Below are 18,418 nucleotides of genomic sequence, written 5' to 3' on the forward strand. Positions count from 1 at the left end.
TACGTAACTGCATACATGTGAGAACGAGACAGTCCTCGTAGGTATATCTAGTGGAATACATGAGTTAACATCATAGAAGGTCATTTTTGTCCAGCTTTTTGAGGCAGTTTACAGTCCAAGCACTCTTTTTGATCTTGTTTCACCAGTTTCAGGTGATTTATCTTGGATATGTGGAATTTATTTGGCGCTGAATTTATTTGAAGCAAATCATGCGGGATGCCTGCCTGAAGCTCAGCCTGCCTCCAATCTGTGTGTTTAACCTGCCAAGGCACATCTTTTTAAGGCAAAGCCATCTCCAACAGAGTCTCTGAAATCAAACTTATTTTGCCATGCTGTCTGTCATAGGTAGGACAAAATCCTACACCAAGACAGAGAAAATCTTGACCCTAATGTCTGCTAAATTCAATCGGAGGTGACAATTATTGTAAGCGGCAAAGGGCATAAGTATCCTGTGGAGTCTTCATTTTGTGCCCATGCATAATTCCACTTTTGTCAAATAAGTTTAAATATATCAGATCAACCAAATGAAAGAGTTTCAATTAAAAATTACTCCAAGTTTATATTTTGACTGATAACCTTATATGTTATTTCTCTGTAAAGGCTTGAACCCATTCATACATTATTCTATAATGAGGTGATAATTTGTGTGACATTTCAATGATCCTGCTTCCCCTGTTGCTATAATCTCTGTTTATTAAATGATGTCTGGAGGCATTTTGAGTAGGAGGCTACACTGGTTTAGCAGCTTATTGGCAATGAAGCCTCTCACAGCAGTGCTGCCAAAGCCGAGCTCACTGCAGTAGATCTGTGAATTGAGGAAAACCCGAAAAAAAATCTCAAAACGCAGCATGTGGGAGGATTCAGTTGAGTAAAAAATGACAAGGTTTTCCCCGCTCGGTCGGTACTCATAAACAGACCTAATCAAATTCATAGACAAAGTCTGTACAGGAAGGGAAAATGGAAGGGAACCATTGTGGGAAAGGTGTTCACAGTCATCACTGTTATCCACAGAACTATCTCTAATGTCAATACTTCTCTGAATTACCAAAGCTTAATAACCACAGGTCAAGAATTTGAGAAGTAGTTGGTCTCTTTGCTTTTCAAGGCCTTCAAATACTGGATGTAGCTTAAACTGAGACATCTGTGCAGTAATGAGACACCTCATTTTGACAGATTTTTTTGAACTGCAACTGAATCACCAACCAATCAGTCACACATACACTGACAACAATAACCACATGTTTTACTCTTTGCACAGGGAGGATTAATCAGCCACAAATAGTCCAGTCAGATGTTACTGTGATGATGAAATGTGTCACTGCATACAGTATGTGGAACCACTCAGCCACATGTTAGCAAAATTGATGTCTTATTTTGGCACACACACAGACGAGAACTTCCAGCAGCTTTTCTCACCTAGACCTGCCAAATATTAGCTTTATTTAATGGACTCATAGTAAGTGGGGAAATGTTTCAGCTCATTACCTTTAATTAAAAGGTAGTATGCCCTCTTTATATTAGACCAAAAGGAGAAGTAATCTGTAGACATTATATTTCATTTAATTTCACATCACTTTAAAGTGACAATTTTAAGCTTTAGGACATGTTTTAAGAGAAGTAATATAATACAGTTTTATAGTTTAATGTGACACATTTAGGGGGTTAGGTAAAGGTCAAAAAGTCTGGGACGTTTAAATTTTCCCCGAGAGTGCAAATGTACCAATTTAACCATTTATGTATTTAGTTCATGACATAACCTTCAACGAACGCTTAGATGGTCGTTGTGTATTTATTTTGCGCTCTCGTGTTTTCTTTTTTAGGTAGTACATTTACGCAGCGCATGTTCGGTGCGCCCTTCTTGGCTAAACAGCGCCTTCTGGCTTTGAGCGCACTAACTCAGCCGAAAAAAACATACCATCCACTGCAGCAGCAGAAGGACTGCCGATAGACAGCAGCAGGCCAGTGAGGGGCCACAGGGAAACTCGTCAGCCACAGACCGATCTTTCCTTATTATCTCCACGACTGCTGCTGTGAGCAGACAGGAGCTGGAGCTGTTCAAACTGCGCCAATTATCTGAGAAGGACGGATGCGATGCTTTGTGGCCGTGTGTGTACCAAGCAACATGTCACATTAAAACGAAAAGGCTGACTGAAACATAGTCGAAAATCGGTTGTAGTTAAAAGGACATGCTCTCTGCTCTTTACGTAACCCCTTTTTGCGTAAATTAGCACTTGATGTCGCGTGGAGCTGGATTATTTTGGCGAGGATATAGCTCCGGTGCTCTCCATCCTCCCTGCTTCCGTTGTTGTCCTCAGCAGCAGCGGGCTCACAGACTCATTCAGACGGAGAATCTGAATGCAGGAGCATTGTAAACAGTCGAGGAGCTGTCTTAATGAAAGCCTGCATCGCTGAATCCCGCTCAAAGGTAGGAGTCTCCCTCCGGTTCTCTCTCCATCTCTACGCTCACGTTTCCATGATGTGCGCGTTTGTTTTCGGGCAGATTGGTGCAATGCATCGTTAGCACAGCTCTTCCTCATATGGACAGGGACATTTCAAAACATGACATAACTGAACATTTGCACGATTTCATATTTGGATTTGATTCATGTACTTGTTGGACTTTGGGTTTTAGTGTACAGTAATATTTTCATTATGCCTCTGAATGAAAAAGAGAGGGACAAAGAGGAGGAAATGGGGAGAGCAAAAAATTAAATGCATGTCCCCCAGAGTGTGACTGCACATGGGTTAGCGTGTGTACCGAGAGAGTGTTAGTTTTAAAGGAAGACGTGCACTGAGCAGAGCAGCATTAGAGATATTTTACTTAATACAGTATATGCATGAGGAAGCTGTGAGCAAAACATAATTATAGTGTTTACTGTTCGTGTTGACTCTGGGCAGTAAGAACGGTTCAATTTGCACACTATGATTATGACTTGGCTTATCGAGCAAATGGAGAAGATGCACACAGACATGCTGTGTATACACGTGAGGCTGTGGCTGCATGCTTCCTTATTTGCATATGAAGCTTTTACTTGCAAAATAAGATACGCTTGTGAAATGTGATCTATTTCTAGAGTCTAAAGTAGCAGTTACAAAAAGAACTACAGCATTAAAATACTAGTTAAAACAATGACTGTTTTTCTATTTACTAACATGTAAAAAATATCCTTGTAAGAAATATAATTAATGTATGTGTCATACTCATATTTATAACTGCATTTACAGAAATTAATGATGTAAAAATATTCAAAAGCATTTGAAATATCAGTTATCTTGTGGTTGCCAGTGTGGGAGGGACAGTAGATTCACGTGTTTTGAAATGTGGTGGTGGTAAGCTGGCACTTTCATTCACAGTATTTTTTGTTGGGGTTTTAGTACTATCCCTTTAAGACATGAATATGCAGAAGTATGTTTATCTGTTTATTTTCAAATCTATCTATCTATCTATCTATCTATCTATCTATCTATCTATCTATCTATCTATCTATCTGTAAATATATAAATTTCTTTTCATTGTCTTTGTTTCAGCTTTTCATCAGTGATGCCTGGGAATCCTGCAGCTGCTCTCCCATGCTGTTCTTTGAGAAAGGGATCGTAGTAAACCTCTCTGGGATTTAGAACAACTACTAGCATGTTGCAGCCCTCCACCAGAGCAGGTGACAACCTGTTGGAAGCAATACCTCACTGGAGTAAGCTTCAGAGATGGGCCCTCGCCTTCTCCCTCTGCATGGCTCTTCTCTGGCTCCCAGGGACAGCAGGATCCCCCCTGGGCTACCAAAAGACCTGCATCTGTGCCTCCAACATAGTGAGCTGCTCCAAGATGAATTTGAGCAGTGTCCCGACAGGTCTGCCACTCTACATGGCTGTGCTGGATGTCAGCTACAATAACATACAGCTGTTGAGATCTGAGTGGACCCCAAACAGCCTCCCAAAGCTCCATAACCTCCTGCTCAGCCATAATGGTCTCCATTTTCTGTCTTCGGAGGCGTTTGTATATGTGAAGTTCCTTCGCTACTTGGATCTGTCCTCAAACAACCTGACGCTTCTTGATGAATTTATCTTTGAGCCTTTGGTAAACCTTGAGGTCCTTCTGCTCTACAATAACCACATTTCCCAGATTGATCGCTCTGCTTTTGTAACCATGATCAACCTTCAGAAACTCTACCTAAGTCAGAACCAAATCTCCCGTTTCCCTCTAGAGCTGGTCAAAGAAAGATCCCGCCTGGAGAAACTTAGCCTCCTGGATGTGTCCTCCAACAAGATCAAGCTTCTACCCGTCGACGAGTTCCAGGTGCTGCCTGCCTGGATTAAAAACGGCCTCTACTTCCACGATAACCCCCTGCTGTGTCACTGTGACCTCTACACGCTCTTAGCCCATTGGTACATTCGAAAGTTCAACTCTGCATTGGACTTCAAAGACAACTACACATGCATTCTGCCCGGCCCACAAAAAATTACAGAGCGTGTTTTTGATCTAAGCGGCGAAAGCATGAACTGCAGCACGTTCAAGGAGAATGATGTAGAGGCTTTTCTGGAGCAACGGCTAATTCTTTACTGTGACACCAAACACAGGAAGATGTCAAAGACCTGGATGATGCCTGGCAATGTAATAGTGATGTCTGGGAGCAACCAGACAGCCAAAGTAACGAAAGAGGGGAATCTGCAGATTAATCCAGTGAGAGTAGAGGACTCTGGCACCTACACCTGCACTGCTATGAGTGAGGCCTTAAACGAGACCATCTACGTGGTGCTGAAGGTTCATAATATTACAATGCATGGGAATGGGGAGACCCTAAACACAGCGTACACCACATTAGTGGGCTGCCTGGTTAGTGTAGTGCTGGTGCTAGTGTACCTTTACATGACACCATGCCGCTGCTTCTGCTGCCCCAACAAAGGTAAAAACAGGGGTGAGGACAGCATCCACTCCTCCATGCTCAGCGTGACACCCACCCACGAGGACCCGGAGCTCAAGGCGGAGCTGAACCGGCACGTAGCGTTCATAGACTCAAAAGACCTACAGAGCCAGAACGGTAAGCTGAACCCAAATGGGGAGGAGGATGACGATGATGGAGATGACATGGATGCAGAGGCTGGTTCTCTTATGAAGGGGAAGAGGAAGAAGTCAGTAGCAGAGTCCATCAGCTCAGTCTTCTCAGACACCCCGATGGTGGCCTGAGAAAAGACAGGCAGAGACGATGGGTGTGACTGGATGTGAACAATACAACATGGACCATGTTTGGTTCATGTAGCCTGTGACTATGACTAAACTGAAAGAAAAGAAGGAAGGATTTTCATCTCTCTTTGCTGACAAGTGAAAATAAGGATCTCAAAGGGAATAAAATAACAAACTATGATGTTGTCTAAAATGACAACAAGCAAGACTTTTCCAGCATATTAATGTGTAGCACTTATCATTAATACTGTGAAGGAATGGCAGAGGACAGGAAAAGTGGTAACTACTGTAGTTTAACAAAGTAAAATGTAGATGACGTATTGTTAATATCAGCACTCAGGAAGTGATAAACAAACTGTTGAAGTGTGGAGAAATACATATGATAATAATGCACAGGTTTTAAGTAGATTTAAAAATAATTATTGAAACCATGGCTGGCTCATAATTGTATTTATATTACAATGACTAGATTAGACTGCATCTTACAACATTAGAACATAGATACTGAATTCCTCCTCAATCAAGGACTCAGACTTAGACAGCATGGCATTGACATGCTGCAAACACATCCTTACATCAAGCTTGAGTTGTCTATTAAAAACAGCATGTCACAAATCCACATTATGTGTTCCCGGGTTAGTTCCGTCTGACTGCTTAGCTGGTTCTTAGTTACACTGAAATATAATTTTTCAGGCTGATTGTTACTCAGATTTAAAGAGGTAGCTGTATTTTAAAATAAAAACATGGACAGTACAACAGCTCCCCCAGAGTGAAGGTGGAACTTTAGAGCTCCCCCTGGTGACTTGCTGCGGTATTGTAGTTTCATAAAGCCCACCTCCTCAATTTTAACAGATGGAAAATCTGACAAAATAGAAAATTAAAATACATGTCCAATACATTTTGCTCAAATATACATTCAGTCATAGCAGTTAGCTCTGTCCATGCAGATATGCGTATCACTTTTTCCAAAGAGTTTAGCTTTAATCAGTTATTTAATGTTTGAAAGAGTAAATGTGTCATCATTATTGACAGCTCTGTTGACAAATACAGGCTCCTGCTGCATTATTTACCAGATTAGGAGAGTAGAGAAGGAACTGCCGGAGAAAACAAACACAAGAGTTATTACATTTTCCATAGTCATGAGAATCTGCAAATCAACAGACAAAAATCAGTTTTTCTGTGGACTGGACTGACCTGAGGTATCTCTGACGTGTTATCAGTAAGTCTAATGTGTGTTTTGGTTAGCAGATGGGGATGTGACGTCAGTCCCACAGCTCCACCAGCCAGGCTGCTTCTGCGCATGCCTTGGCTCCAAAATACATCAAGAGTGCTACATGTCAACGTGTATTTAGGGGGTATGTTGGCCTCACTTTTTACAATCAGAGGAGAGAGAGAGATTCATGCATAAAAATATATAGTCAATAGTATTCCCATGGATATATAAGGGTGATATTTTTCTTACCCTCAATTTAAATATAGATGAGAAGAACAATAGTTAATCAGCTAAAAATCAGTCATTGTGTATCAAAGTAGTTTAACTGCTAGAGCCTTCCTCAAGCACTAAAGATATCTGTGTTGTCCTGACAGATGATGCACATATTGTCTAGCTTTAATATACAGATAGATACTAATGTCCTCACTAAATAAAATGGACTTGGTGTGTTGTAAAATGCCCCTTGCCCAAGAGTTTGAATTATTTCAGTCAAATTGGAGCATCATTAGCAGGAAGTTCAACAATAAGCTAGCACCAATGACTGCTTTAACTTTTATTTATCTTTCCTAGATTCAAAATAAGCACCTGGCATAAAATCTGCCAACAATTTTGATACATTAACAACAAAAAACATGAACCTATAGGTATTCCTAGGTTGTGTAAAGTTTAAAATCCTTGTGGTCAAATTGTAGTGTTAATAGCAAGAGGTAAATACCAAGCTAATGCTAAGTAATAGAGCTGTCATAATATCAGACCTGCAGGGGAAATAATGTTGAGTATTGTTCGAATGGAGAGCGCTGATGTTAGTTAGTCCTGCCGCTGTCTTTAGAGTCATTGCTGAATAATTGCAGATTCAATTTCAGATACAGGATGCCTCCTTTGCTGTGCACATTTCACTAACAAGGTTTTGAACAGAAGACTGTGTTTCTGCTCCAACAAGCAGAGATTTAATTGAACTGTGTGGTGTTAAACAACAAGGCTAGGTTGACATAAATGCTAATTGGATTTTTTTGATGGGTTGCAGCTTCCCTCTGTGTCTCTGTGAGGAAAGGTGTGTTATCACAGCCACACAATGCCATTCTCTTTGTACACAAACAACCTTGATTCAACCCAGATAGGTCTGCTTTGTTTGTGTTCCTCAGTCATTATGTGCCTGTCCTTATGAAGTTCAAAAGCAATCATTCAGCCAGGCCATGAATGTGATGCCCTTTAAATTGTCTGACATTTGTCTATGAGGGATACGCCTACAGCTTTTTATTGTACAATAGCTTTCCCACTAATACAGGTGGCTGGAAAGTAGAATGTGAAAATTTGGAAATGATAATGTTAGTTAACGTGCTTCTTAGTTTTCTAGAAAAGCACTTCTCAGTACCTAGAAAAATCAATAGTTGTCTAAAGATATATAAATTCTAAGTTTAATGTCCGTAGAGTTCTCAGACAATATGATGTACACCTTTCAGAGCGCAATGTGGTTTTTGAAATGTAATGTTATATTCATAGTTGTGGTGTGCACAACAGCATCTCTTGTGTGGGTGAAAAGAGGAAGTCACACTTATCAGAGAGGTTGGTGTGTGAATCATCCCATCCCTCACACATAGGAATACCAGGTGGAGAAAGAGAGCACAGCAAAAAATACCACAACATGCACTTAAATGAAGCCACATTCAGCACTACCCCAGACTGGCTGCAGTTGGTAGGAATCTGGTCTATTTTCATGGGATCCAGGCTCCAGGTTTTGCCCTATGGAATTGGTTTATACAAGCTGTTTCTCACTTTTTCATTCTGAGATCAATCTAAAACTCCTCTGATTTCACAGCCTGGCAACTCAAAGCCCCATGAGAAGCTACTGAATGCCATTAACCAAATATGAGACAGCTAAAAAGTCAGATCAAACACAGGTGTTAGGGGTGTGAGAGAGCACACATTGTACCGCCTGATTATCAAGGAATATTATGTTTGTTTATGAAGTCAGCCCGTATCAATAAAGTTAAATCTGCTGTGACTAATAGGGGGTCTTCTTCTGGTTGTGTCTGAAAATACAAGTTTCAGTGCTGTTCAAAGAAAAATAAATGCTTTGGGTCCTGACGTAGAGGATAAGCAAAGCATTGTTCTGTCCAAAGCAAATCTGCCTTCCTATATATATCTATATATACAGTATATATATATGTATTAAGACTCACTTTTCTGTGTTCAGTATTGATTAGTTGTGTTCGGCTATGTTCTACCAGTGTACTGACTGTATTCTTGTATAATCTAAAATGTTGTTGATCATTTTGAATTTTGTCTGCAGCTGTGCTACTGTTAGCTGTTTCCAACTTTTAGTCTTGACATAAATGTTTATTTTTTAAGCAGGTTGGGGTTTAGTTTTCTATTGAAATCGGATGTATTTCACACTTGATTCTGCTACAGAGTTAAGTTCAACAAAAGAATAACTACATATACGTATATTAAGATGTTTGAAAGAAAACTGCATGGGAACACTACCAGTTTTGGAGCTTGATGGGTCTTGATGGGCAGTGAGTATGTAGCCTGCAGTTACTTTCAGTCAGTATTTGACTTTGCTTATTAAGCCATAAAGAATTCAGGAGAAAAGACATCAATTGAGGTTATTAGGTTGTTGGCTATGGGTGAGTTTCACAATGAATAATTAACAACAATTAAAGCAACAGTTTTCTGTTTATAAAAGGCTGGAGGGTATTTTTACAAAAGCAAATACAACACAGTAAAAGCAAGAGCTGTTGATAGCCACGATTGAAATCCTGGAACACGACAGGGCTTTGAAAAGATCTGAAAACAGAGGGTAATTTAATCTCAGGAGTTATGACAGTTGTAGGTTTTAAAGTGATATAAAAACTTCATACTTGCATTTTCAAGCAACATCAATAAGACAAAACCTCTGGTTTTTAGATCTGTGCAGTTCACAGGCTCTTTGCTATTTGCAGTAATGGATCATTAACTGTTGTCTTAATGATCAGTTCAGGGAAGGGAGTGGTGTATCACTGCCGGCAAACATCTTTCTCCATTTGTCTCACTATGAAGTAGCAAATTACAGGAAAACATCCTTGAGGCGGCGGGGCTAAAGGCCCTCCACACATGAGAGCTTTTATCTGCATTAAAAGCTCAGAGTTTATTGACCACTGCTCTGGAGAGGAGCTGGTTGGTCATATTGCCATAACCTCTGAACGGTCTTGCAGCTAAAGTGGAATGGCTTTGCATGGTATGCTATAGAGCTTCTCAGACTGCAGGAGAGGTGACACCCTGTAAGCATTAAAGGTTAAGAACACTGATTTATCATGTGACTAAATAAAGATCAAGATTTACACTTTGGGCTGTCTTCATTATTTCTGCTGTCTTTTATTTTAAGAAATCATCTGTGATAGTGAAATACTTCATAAACGTTTTGACTAATATCTAATGAACTGTGCAAAGGACATTTGCTAAAGTCATTTTGACTAATACAAGCAGATAATATAGTAAATAAAGTGGAATATTCAGGACAAAAGCATGTTTCTTTGATTAGTAACAGACTGCAGTTTTTATCAAGGACCCTTATGTCAAGTCTGATGTACACTGATTTAAAATCACATATCAACTTCCTATTAGTAATAATTATCACTTCCTGGCACAGCCTTGAAATATCTGTGTTGATTCACAATAACTGTCACTTGACCATAATACAACTGAATAAATGGGTTTTGTGCTTGTATAACAGGATAGAGATGGTTGAAGGTCCTCAACATGGGCTTATTTTTGGAGAAGAGCATCTTGATGTTTTAGCATCATCTAGTGGTCAAATTAACTAATGTACTACTGCAGTTAACTCAACTCAACTCAAACTTTATTTATAGAGCAAGTTTAAAACATCCGGACGTTGACCAAAGTGCTGTACAGATCAAAAGCAGCACAAATAACAAACATAACATACAATACAATACTAAAATACATGCAAATATGTAATAAAATAAGATAGAATAAAATAAATTCAAATTTATTTAAGATTATGCCAGATGTCCACTCAACCTTGATTAAAAGCCAGGGAGAAGAGGTGACACTTAAGACAGGATTTAAAAACCTCAATTGATCCCGCAGAGAGGATATGTTGGGGCAGGTTGTCCCAGAGCCGCGGGGCCGCCGCCACAAAGGCTCGGTCACCTTTGGTTTTAAGCCTCGTTTTGGGAGTGTTACAATGTTACAATGTTACAATGTTACAATGTCATTTAGCAGACGCTTTTATCCAAAGTGACTTACATACGAAAACAAGTACAACACAAGCAAAGATCTAGACAAGAGGAAACAAGATCAGTAAGAGTAACACAGTGCTTTAAGTCAATTTGGGTGCAGGTACTGCCAAGCAGAGTAAAGGCAATGCACACAAGTAAGTAAGGAATTTCTTTTTTTTTTTTTTTATAAAATAAGGAACATCTACAATGAAGCAACCAAACAATTTAATACCTTCCATTATCATCATCAACTATTAACATCACCACAATAATGACTAAAGTACAAAGTGCTGGGTCACTCCAGAGCTGAACACAGATTCCCAGAGTAGAGCAGGACAGTGCGAGTCAACTGTAGCTGGTAGACATGATCTGCCATGTGGGACAACAGTGGAGAACAGTCTAGCTAAGTGCATAGTGCTTCCTAAAGAGCTGGGTCTTTAGCTGTCTTTTGAAAGTAGAGAGGGACCCTGCAGATCGAATGGAGTTGGACAATTCATTCCACCATTTAGGGGCAACAGAAGAGAAGAGGACCAACAACGACTGACTCAACGATCTCAGTGTTCTGAAAAAAAAAACTGTCTTTAACAAGTGAGCTTACCTGTTGATCAAATTACAGCCTGTCATCAAATATTACACCAAGATTCTTGACTGAAGACCGGATGTTTGGTGTAAGGGGGCCCAGAAAACCAGCTGGAAACATGACTGGACCACATCCAAACATTATGACTTCTGTCTTATTTTCATTTAAGTGCAGAAAGTTTGCAGCCATCCAGGACTTAATGACGTTCTGGCAGTCTAGCAATATTCTGACAGCTTCATTGGATCTTGAGGTTAAAGGTAGGTAGATCTGGACATCATCAGCAGAACAGTGAAAGGAAATGTTAAACGTTGACATTCACATTTGTTATTAATCATTGAGGCATTAGTAACCATATGACTTGATAGTGTGTAGTTTCAATCTGAGAAAACTAAAAGGCTTTCAAGTCAACCCTTTTCATGTTGATATCAGGTAAAGAGGTGATGAGTAGTCGCATCAAAACTGCATTTCTGTAGTCCTTTTTGTTTAACAGTAAAATAACAGAAGACACCGGGCTAAATGGATTCAAACCTTTTTTATTAACTCTCCATGAAATTGCTCAATTTTAGCAGCACAATAAAAAGAGTGAGGTATGTTTTTATTTTATACACAGGTTTTAAACTGAAACATTTATTCATGTAGAAAAATAGTCATTTTTACAAAATAACATCCATACAGTACCAAAGAGACAAATATTTATTCCTGATGTCTGTGCATAAGAATATAACAACAATCAAATGTGAACAGAAACATACACACACACCACACTCATTCACACTCAGCTGCCAACAGCTGTAGTCTGCAGACGGCCTCGTCTCCAAGATGTTTTTCCAAGGCCAGCCTCTTTGTAAGCTGTGAAGATGAGAGGTAAACAACAACTGTCATTTATTCACTGCTGTAAAAAAAAATAACCACTGACAATAAGGTGAAGATCAAGAAACTGTGTTGTGTCATTCTTGTCTTGTAAAGGGAAGGATCAACATCTTCAAAAACACTGTGATAGTATGCATCCTTCTGTGTGCTGTGGCCTGCTAGCCGACTCAAGTCTTCAGCAGTCGGATCTTCTCTCCCGGCCCCAAGCAAGCACATTTCTGTTACTCTCTCCCTTCAATGCGAGGATGTTGGAGCGGGGAGGTGAGGACAAGCGCTGACACTTGGAAGTTCTGGAAATTGGCGAGCTATGGGGCTTTGACTCTTTACTGCCTTTCTGCTTTTGGGCAGGACCGATGCGGTCACAGTCCATCACCTTCTGCTGAATCCCTGGGGGCTTCCTTCTGCTGCTGGGAGATTGAAGAGGAGGACATGACTTCTTTACATGTGAGAAGGAACCGTTTACTTGTCTTTTAGGGGAGGGGACGTGTGGCTGGTCCTTCTCATGATCCCTGATGAATTTTGAGGACTTGTCTTTGCTGTTTGTATCATGCGTTAGCTCCGCCCCCCTCAGCTGAGCCTTGCTGTGTCGCCCAAGAGGACTGCTGCAGGGATGGCCAGGACTACGAGTGGCAGGGGTGGTTGAAGGCTGTTTGGTCCTATTAGCAAAGTTCTCACTGCTTTTGGTTACCAGTGAGGTAGAATCGAGCCTGAGGGTGTGTGAGGATTTGGGGAGTCTGGTGCCAGTCCTGACAGGTGATCCTGCAGTTAGAGGGGCGTGATGACATGCACCAAGACCTGATGATACTTGAGGCATTTTCCTGTTGAAGGAAAAACATGAAGCTGTTTAGAAGTCATGTATCCCATTCTAATCAAATCAAATATTAATTAATGAGAAATATGTTCATTTTGGTGGTTTAGCTAATTTTGTTGAGACCGGGTTTAAGCAGCAGGTCTTCCCAAACATGACTGCAGCTTTTATCACTCAGCTGTGTGAAATACTTGATTTTGACTGATTGATCATGGCATCCCAAGGTCTGCTATCTCTCTGTACCGAACTGAAGAGCAGACTGTTGATATGGATGCTGCTCTGGAGGACTAGCTGTGATTATATCAATGTACAGAAAGAAGTCTTTCTAACTTGACATCAGTCTGTTTACTATGTAGGAAAAGAAGGGGAGGGAAAAGATCAAAGTCAGATGACACAAATGCAGGGCAACAAAGGAAGAATATCCAAAATAGAAGACAGCACATGTAGTAAAAACCTAACAGAACACAGGATACGACGATGTGATGCATCAGTGTTTAGGGACTTAGAAATGGAGAAGAAAATCTCAGACTCTGACAGGGGTGAGACAGAATGACTTATTTAGGTGCTGCGCTGCTCATGCTGCTCTGCTCACTTTGTTTCACTTCACCATCAGTGGTAATGTGCAGTTTAATGTGAGTAATAACAGCTAGCCTTGATCATTTTACAAAGGCTACAGAGTCAACTGTTACTATGGATGCAGCAAACACTGCGAGTCGGACAGACCATTTTTTAATTGGAGATGATTATTTCTTCATCTATGTGGCTTTATTAGATAGAACATCTGAAGACAGGAAATGTGGCGTGCAGAGAGTGGGGAAAGACAAATGAAAATGCAGCAAATAGTCGTGGTTAGGACTCAAACCAGACCGGATGTTGCAACGAGGTCTATAGACTCTGTACATAGGGTGCGTGTTTAAACAACTAGGCCAGAGGTGCCCAACAGGGGATTTTTTTTTTTAACCTGCTGTATGCAAATAGGTAATAACACTGCTTTGCGAGTCTGATACTCACTTCCACAGGTGTGTGCTGACATGGTGCTCCAACATAGCACTGAGGGCAAACTGCACGTGGTGCCATCGCCTGTCGAAAGTGAAGATGCTGCAACCCAAAGTGCGGCATCCAAAAGTGCAAAGCTACAGAAGACAAATGGTTTCAGAAACACAGGCACTCACATGTCCTCCCAAGAGGTGGGACTTTACATGTCTGAAAACAGGGAATTCATAGTCAAATGAGTGATCACTATCTTTTCTATTTTCATTGAAAAGAAAACTAACCTTGTGTCTCTCACTCAATTGGTACACCAAATTAATTAAAGTTACTTTTACTTTTCTTATTGCACTGGTCGCTGGTTTGACTCCAGGGCACCATGACCTTTTGCTACATGTCCTCCATTCGCTACCCCCTCTCTTCCAGTCTCTCTACAGTTTTCCTATCTAATAAAAAGCAAAACTGCCTGAAACAATGACATATAGTGACACACACATGTTTTTTACAGGTCCAAAGAGGACAGAAGAGACTAATCTCAATCTACAGGTTGCTGTGCTGCTGAACTTCTGTTCATTTCTACACTCACCCCTAGAGGTTTGGGATGCCAGGGTGTGGCAGGCAGGTCTGTGGCTTCCTCCTGATCGTCAGCTTCATCCTCATCACTTGAGGGCAGAGTTTGATTGAAGGGATAAGGAGGCTGCACCTCCACCTCCATTGTGCCGTCTCCTTCTTCCCCAGGGAAACTTTCTGATGGACCCCTGGACCAGTTAACAACACAAAAGCAGGAGTTAATGTGTGGAGAAAGACCCACATTAACATACAGCTGTTACCATCTAGATGATAATCTTCTACATTTGCATTCATACTATGTATTCTTCATATGATAAAAAAGTCCTCATATTACCACTTTCATTGTCCCTCATGAATCAAAATGGTGATGAAAATGTTTTATACCTGAAAATGTGACAGCTGCTGTTGAGCTTGTATTTACTGCCCTGAGTTGTTTTTTCTTTCAAATGTTGCGGTTTGTCCTTTGTTTTCACAGAGAGCTGCTCCATACTTTGTCCTGCAGAGGAAGCTCTTGGATTCTCTGATGTTTTCTTCTGCAGTGGATAGAATCGGTCTGCATCAAAAAATGGCAAAGGGAAAAAACAGATGCATTACATCCAATCTAAAACACATACTTTCTTAAAACTCATAACTCTGCCAGTAGTAAACCAAACAGAAATACTGGTAATAATTTTCAATTTAGATAACATTTCATGTCAAGGCAGTAAAACTTTACTTTGCAGTCAAGCTCCCGGCTGCATAGCTTCTTCCTTTCTGGATCAAGACCGTCGCTGTGTTTGTTCAGGTCAAATTCTTCTCTATGGGAAACAAAGCAAACACAGAAGTCAGTAAGCAGCAGCAGGACACAGAAAGCCACAACCATCCAAGCTGATGGAAAGATACAGACTACCATATGGAACTTTTCCCAAAACAAGTTTATGATCTCGTCAAATGATAATGCAAATACTGTATACCAAACCCAAACTAACACACACAATGTTTCAGGGCTCTTGGTAGAAAAGAGACAGGACAAAACAGCAGCTGGAAGAACAGATGTTTGCTCACCATGGCTGTTTTGGTAAATCTGGCTGTAGGTTCTTGTTCCCCGCAGAGGACTCTGAGTCTGACTGGACTGTCCAGCTGTGGGCTTCTGTGTAGAGAGTTTCTCTGGCGGAGATGTGGAGGGGGGACAGTGGCCAGGGGGCAGAGGTCCTGTGTGCCAAGGGGGAACCCTAGGGCGAGGCTTGGAGGGGGAGTGAAGATGGAGGGGAGGAGGGGTCTCCTGAGGGGATTTCTCTACTTGAGAAGAACTGCAGAGGTAGAAAAAGAAGTTCAGTTTAAAAATGTTCTATTCAATTTAGACAATTAAGGCACAACTCAAGTATAAAAACATCCTGAAACAGCACCTCTCTTTGTCCTTGGTAGGTCTGTTTCGTTGGACTGGAAATGGTTTTGAGATGCAGGCACTTGCATCTGTCTGCTTCTTGGTAGAGACGGAAAGATCGGAAGTAGAGTGGCCAGGGCAAGGTTGAGGCTGAGAGGCCAAATCAGATGGAGGGCCACACATGTTAGTGAGAAGACCATGCCGCCTTTCGCAGTGCTTCTCAAAGGCTTGAGGCTTCACCACCTGCCCACAGTGACTGCACACCACCAGGTATATATCATCGTGAGCTGGACAGTGACCATATATGTGCATGTCTGCAAAGGAAAATATTAAGTAGATTTATAGAGAAATACATTTCATGGGGGATCAACCTAAGATGATACTAAATGCACTCAGAGATTTTGCTTTTCTTGGGTCGCCCTTGTCTTCACCTTCTTTCATGAGGGTCATGGTTTCAAGCTGGTCCTCCCATGCTTGCTGCTGTCTTCATTATTAGAACTAGCTGCATGTAGAGCAAAAACAACAAGTATTATACACCGAGATGGCCTTCCTGTAGCCTTTAAAAAGACGCCTCTGGAATGCTTTGCTGATAAAAAATACGGAACACTTTGTTCACTTCTGTCTGTCGGCGTTTTGTCGACTTCTAAATTTACAATTTCAGGTTTTTTCCAACACACACGTGCTTTCTTATCCTTTCCTGTCTGGTAAACACAACCTTATTAACTGGTTCTGTGTGAGATGTTGGCCAGTAAAGTCTGCTGTTGGCAAACAGAACAAATCCTTCTTCTGTGTTGTTGTTGTGTTTGTGTGACAGAAGCTGGCGGGCTTATGCTAACGGCGCTTGAGCACAGGTAAACAGCTGTTCTTGTAGTAAATGATTTATTGAGCTTCTGTATTATAAAATACACAACAAACAATCACGTTTTTTTTAAAAAGGACTTCTTATACACTATTTTATTTCATTTATTTTTTCAGTTTACATCCTAAGCAAACTCACCCTGCACTAGGACCCAGTGGGTCTTTTGTTTGGGTCCTGCTTCATGCCGCTCTGAGTAACGTTCACGGATAAATAAATCACATATCATTAACATTATCTTGTAGTAAAACCAGGTGAAGGGCAGGGGATGCGACTCACCGTCAGATGGAAAAATATTTACTCCATCTACCCAACAACTCCAGTTTAATCCGACAAAATCGTCGAGATTAGGATTTGGCCGATCCACAGCGGCCATTGCTGCTTCTGCGCGTTCATGACACCGCGCGGGCACGCGCGAAACATGCGCGCCACCGAGCTCGCTCCGTTATACATCTCGTGTCGTGTACAAACAACACTTTATTTTTAACTAGGTATTTAATGATTGCAACACTGTCCTTAATTACAACTGAAGCATACGACCTCTGTCAACAGTTTGCTCAGTTTGTTAGCACCATCAGAAGCTGTTTATATTATAGGAATTTCCCAGTGGTGGACAGTAAAAAATTAAATTTACTTGAGTTCTGTACTTGAGTACATTTTTGTGTATCTGTACTTTACTTGAGTATTATTATTGGGGTCAACTTATTACTTTTACTCCACTACATTCAGAAGACAGTTACTGTACGTTTTACTCCACTGCATTTATCCCAATGCTCTAGTTACTCACTACTTTTGCTTTGAAGTCAGCTCATGAATTTCCTTCTCTTTTCTGAAATCTGATCCCTAGTAAAATGTGTTTGTCTAGTTCTATTTGTCTCAGTGGTTTAGACATACCTGTATATTGTGCTTCTCCACGGTTGAACGTGGAGCAAACACAGAGCAGATTTAATTCAGATCAGGCAGTTCATTTAGAGGTGGTAATGATGGCTATAATTCTCCACCTGAGCACCCATGGTCATATCTTTAGCCCGTGTTAGAGGTTTTTGAAATGAAGAAGGATACGTATCATTTGAAATGTTCTCCCTGTTCCCCACTCTGCCCAAACACACAAAAATTCACAGTCCAACCTGAGAAAGCGTGTTGAGCTACATAACATTTGTTTCATTCCAGAAGAACATTTCAAAGTAAGTTGTCTGTGCTTGGAGTAACTTAGTGTATGTTTTATTCCATGGTATAGTTTTTAGAGATTTCAAGTAATGGTTTCTAAATAAACATGATGTAACCGAATGTACTCCTATGTATTCTTGACTGCATATGTTTTGTGAAAATACAACGTTTTGAGTTTTTTTAAGAAGTACTTTGAATACTTAAGTATTTTTAAAAGCAAGTACTTCAGTACTTTAACTCAAGTAATAATTGAATAAACAACTTTCACTTGTATTTGAGTAATATTTGACCTGGAGTATCTATAGTTTGACTAAAGTAATGAAGATGTGTACTTGGTCCACCACTGGATGTCCCTCGTTTTCATTAGTTCAGACTTAAACCAGGGTTTGGTTTAGTCATTGTAAGATTCATTGAGGTAGCTCAACTATTTTTAATATACGATTGACCTTCTGGAAAGTTGAAGATCGAACAATACAAGTTTCTGTCCTAAAAGTAAAAACTAGCCATTACACAATAGTCACACAGATTCCCCACTAACCCCTTAGTTTAAAGACTAGACACATAAAGACACTAAAAAGACTCAAACTATTGGACATAAATAAATTAGT

General features: G+C 40.5%; 2 protein-coding genes across 3 annotated transcripts; one reads left to right on the forward strand and one right to left on the reverse strand.

Moving 5' to 3' along the window:
• Positions 1-1,700: 1,700 nt before the first annotated feature.
• Positions 1,701-9,714, forward strand: amigo1 (adhesion molecule with Ig-like domain 1). 2 transcript variants are annotated; one of them, XM_034695030.1, is made up of 2 exons: positions 1,701-2,425; positions 3,529-9,714. In XM_034695030.1, exon 2 carries the CDS (start codon positions 3,632-3,634, stop codon positions 5,177-5,179), a length of 1,548 nt encoding a protein of 515 aa, XP_034550921.1. In that variant the 5' UTR covers positions 1,701-2,425; positions 3,529-3,631; the 3' UTR covers positions 5,180-9,714. The 2 variants fall into 2 exon arrangements, with proteins under 2 accessions (XP_034550921.1, XP_034550922.1); XM_034695031.1 differs by lacking the exon at positions 1,701-2,425 and adding an exon at positions 2,771-2,985.
• Positions 9,715-11,702: 1,988 nt separating this feature from the next.
• On the reverse strand, positions 11,703-17,067 carry atxn7l2b (ataxin 7-like 2b). Its single transcript, XM_034696863.1, is given in 9 exon segments — positions 11,703-12,877; positions 13,879-14,000; positions 14,441-14,612; positions 14,809-14,977; positions 15,469-15,713; positions 15,810-16,101; positions 16,219-16,254; positions 16,257-16,289; positions 16,923-17,067. Coding segments are annotated over 9 exon segments (1,809 nt in total). The 5' UTR covers positions 17,020-17,067; the 3' UTR covers positions 11,703-12,234.
• Positions 17,068-18,418: the final 1,351 nt, after the last annotated feature.

This window comes from Notolabrus celidotus, chromosome 11 (assembly GCF_009762535.1).
Source record: "Notolabrus celidotus isolate fNotCel1 chromosome 11, fNotCel1.pri, whole genome shotgun sequence".
Lineage (NCBI taxonomy): Eukaryota > Metazoa > Chordata > Actinopteri > Labriformes > Labridae > Notolabrus > Notolabrus celidotus.

Coding starts and splice junctions, on each gene's coding strand:
- amigo1 (XM_034695030.1), top strand. CDS start 3,632: ATGTTGCAGCCCTCCACCAGAGCAGGTGACAACCTGTTGGAAGCAATA.